This window comes from Cynoglossus semilaevis, chromosome 12, assembly GCF_000523025.1.
Source record: "Cynoglossus semilaevis isolate Cse_v1.0 chromosome 12, Cse_v1.0, whole genome shotgun sequence".
Lineage (NCBI taxonomy): Eukaryota > Metazoa > Chordata > Actinopteri > Pleuronectiformes > Cynoglossidae > Cynoglossus > Cynoglossus semilaevis.
Window position 1 is genome coordinate 16,925,385 of NC_024318.1, and position 2,737 is coordinate 16,928,121.

At 40.8% G+C, this 2,737-nt stretch overlaps 1 protein-coding gene across 1 annotated transcript in view; it reads right to left on the reverse strand.

Annotated features, from left to right (window-relative positions):
* Positions 1 to 2,737, reverse strand: part of LOC103387766 (transmembrane 9 superfamily member 2) — a 19,083-nt gene that overhangs the window by 2,793 nt on the left and 13,553 nt on the right. Inside the window, exon 16 of the mRNA XM_008322537.3 lies at positions 2,508 to 2,679. Coding sequence (XP_008320759.1) covers positions 2,508 to 2,679 — 172 coding nt within the window. The remainder of the gene's footprint in view (positions 1 to 2,507; positions 2,680 to 2,737) is intronic.

Consider the following 2,737-nt stretch of genomic DNA (forward strand, 5'->3'; position numbering starts at 1 on the left):
GGACCGACATCATATTGAACTCTGGGTTAGGAATGGGATGGCACTTCAGTTCATAGTATGAGTCAAGGCAGGTGAGCGAATACTTTTGGTAATATAGTGTACTTTGTTGCAGCACCTTTGGCTTTAAATACAGCACTCAGTCTTTTTGGGTAAGTGTCTATGAGTCTGGCACATCTTGATGTCACAATATTTGCCCATTCTTCTTTGCAAAATTGCTCCAAATCTGACAGATTGCGAGGGCATCTCCTATGCCCAGCTCTCTTCAGATCACTCCACAGATGTTCAATCGGATTCAGGTCCGGACTCTGGCTGGGCCATTCCAAAACCTCAATCTTATTCCGGTGAAGCCATTCTTTAGTTGATTTGGATGTGTGTTTTGGATCGTTGTCATGTTGAAAGATAAACTTCCTCTTCATCTTCAGTTTTCTGACAGAAGTCAAAAGCTTTTGTGCCAACACAGACTGGTATTTTGAGCCGTTCATAGTTCCCTCCACCCTGACTGAGGCCCGAGTTCCAGCTGAAGAAAAACAGCCCCAAATATACCTTTTAGAATTATGGCCAAAAAGTTCCACCTTTGTTTCATCGGACCACAACACATTTTCCCCACATGCATTTGGGAGATTTCAAATGTCTTTCTGCAAAATGTAGCCTGGCTTGGATGTTTTTCTTTGAGAGATAAGGCTTCCGTCTTGCCACCCTTCCCCCACCGCCCAGACACATGAAGGAGATGGGAGATTGTTGTCACATGTTCAACACAGCCAGTAGTTGAGAGATATTCCTGTAACTCCTTCAGTGTTGCTGTCGGCCTCTTGGTTGCCTCCCTGACCAGTTTTCTCCTTGTTTTTTCCATCAACTTTGGACGGCCATCCTGTTCTTGGGAAGGTCGCTGTTGTGCCATATTTTCTCCACTTCTTGATGACTGTCTTCACTGTGTTCCATGGTTGATTTAACTTCTTCGAAAATTGTTTTGTACCCTTCTCCTGACTGATACCTTTGACTGATTTTTATTTGGGGTTCATCAGAGGTACTTTACATGGTGACAGGTGTGTGCTCACTCCATTTAACATGAGTTTGCATGTAATTGTTTGAATCCAAACACAGCCATGCCCCCGGTTATACAGGGGTGTGCATATTTATGCAACAGGGTTAGTTTAAGTTTTTAGTTTTTATTTTTCCCTCGTGAAGATTTCAGTTTGTTTTTCAATCGCCTATGACATGTTATGGGTCAGATTAAAAGTGGAAAAAAGTTATGAAACGATTTATTCTTGTGTCTTTCTTTACATCACAAAAACCTAGCTTTGAACAAGGCTGTGTAGACTTTTTATATCCACTGTATATGTATATTTACCCTTTACGAACCTCCCCTACACTGTTATCAACAGTCGAACAACAACAACAGTGCCCTCCTGTGTCCAACTTAGGTCATAACCTAACATTAATTAAATGTTTACCATGTATGACACGCGGGTATCTTTCCCAAACCAAATCTCATTTACCCGTACGTACTGTACATACAGTCGTATGAAAAAAGTTTGGGCACCTCTGATCATTTCTAATATTTCCAAAAAACATTATACACATGATTAAAGTGTTTCAGCTGTTCAAGAACTGACCTAGCATCTTCAATAAATTGGTATTTCCGGGTTTAACTGTGGCTGAATATCCCGGATACATTGGAAAGCCAACAGTATCAATGTGCATGTCCTCAACGGAAAGTGAAACAAAGATAGGAAATAACAACCTGAGAACATGTTTTCTTTTATCGAGATGTATATATGTTTGACGTGAATTTGTCTGTCGCAACCAATTGACTTTACAAAGATAATAATAACAAACAAAACGAACCACAGTCAACCGTCGCAACATTTTTCTTAACGTTACCAGGATCGTAATTTCAGCATTTCAACACATGGGGGCAGTGTAAACTAGGCTAAGCACACGTCTGAGCGGGTGCAGCAGTGTTGTAAAAGGGTGAAATATTGTTCCTGCATCGTGTGGTACTGTTCATTGGTATTGTATAAGTACGTAGATTCATTAGGGCTATTCACGGTGAACTTATAGTTGTTACACAGTTTGGGTAAGCAGTGTTGACTTATCTTGATTAGTAATCAGAATTGTTTTGTGTGGTCGTGTGAACACTCTCATACTTCTTCACACTGGGGGTGCAGTTTGGCTTATATGATGAATTCTAAAGATTTTTGTTACATATCAAAGAACTTTCAATCTACAACGTAAATAGGTAGGTCGGTCGGTCGGTGGATCGATTGACAGACAGAACTTTATTGGAGGCATATCATTTAGAGAATTTATATATTTTTTGCACGTTTGTGTGTTCACAAATTTAGATATTTTTTGCACGTTTGTGTGTTCACATGTTCAGTAAAGGCAGAAGGTCCTGGAAGAGCCTTTCCTTTCAGAATTCTGGCAATAAATAGGCGAATCCCAACTATTCCGGTCAGAGTAATGGTCAGTGAAAACATTCAAGAAAAAAAAAATAATACACCTACCAGTGAACAGGAAGAAGATGAGAGCCATGATCAGGGTATAGCCAAAGTAGAGGATGGTGCTGGCCAGTCCGGTGATTTGCAGTTTGGAGAAGAAGTAATGGATGGCGTAGATGAGGAAATAAAGAGCAGTGAAGCCGCTTGTCAGGAAGGAACGCCACTGCCAGTGGTAGTCCTGTGCAGACGAGACAAAGTCAGGTGTTTGGAGAAACACGGAGAGGAAAAATATGTTC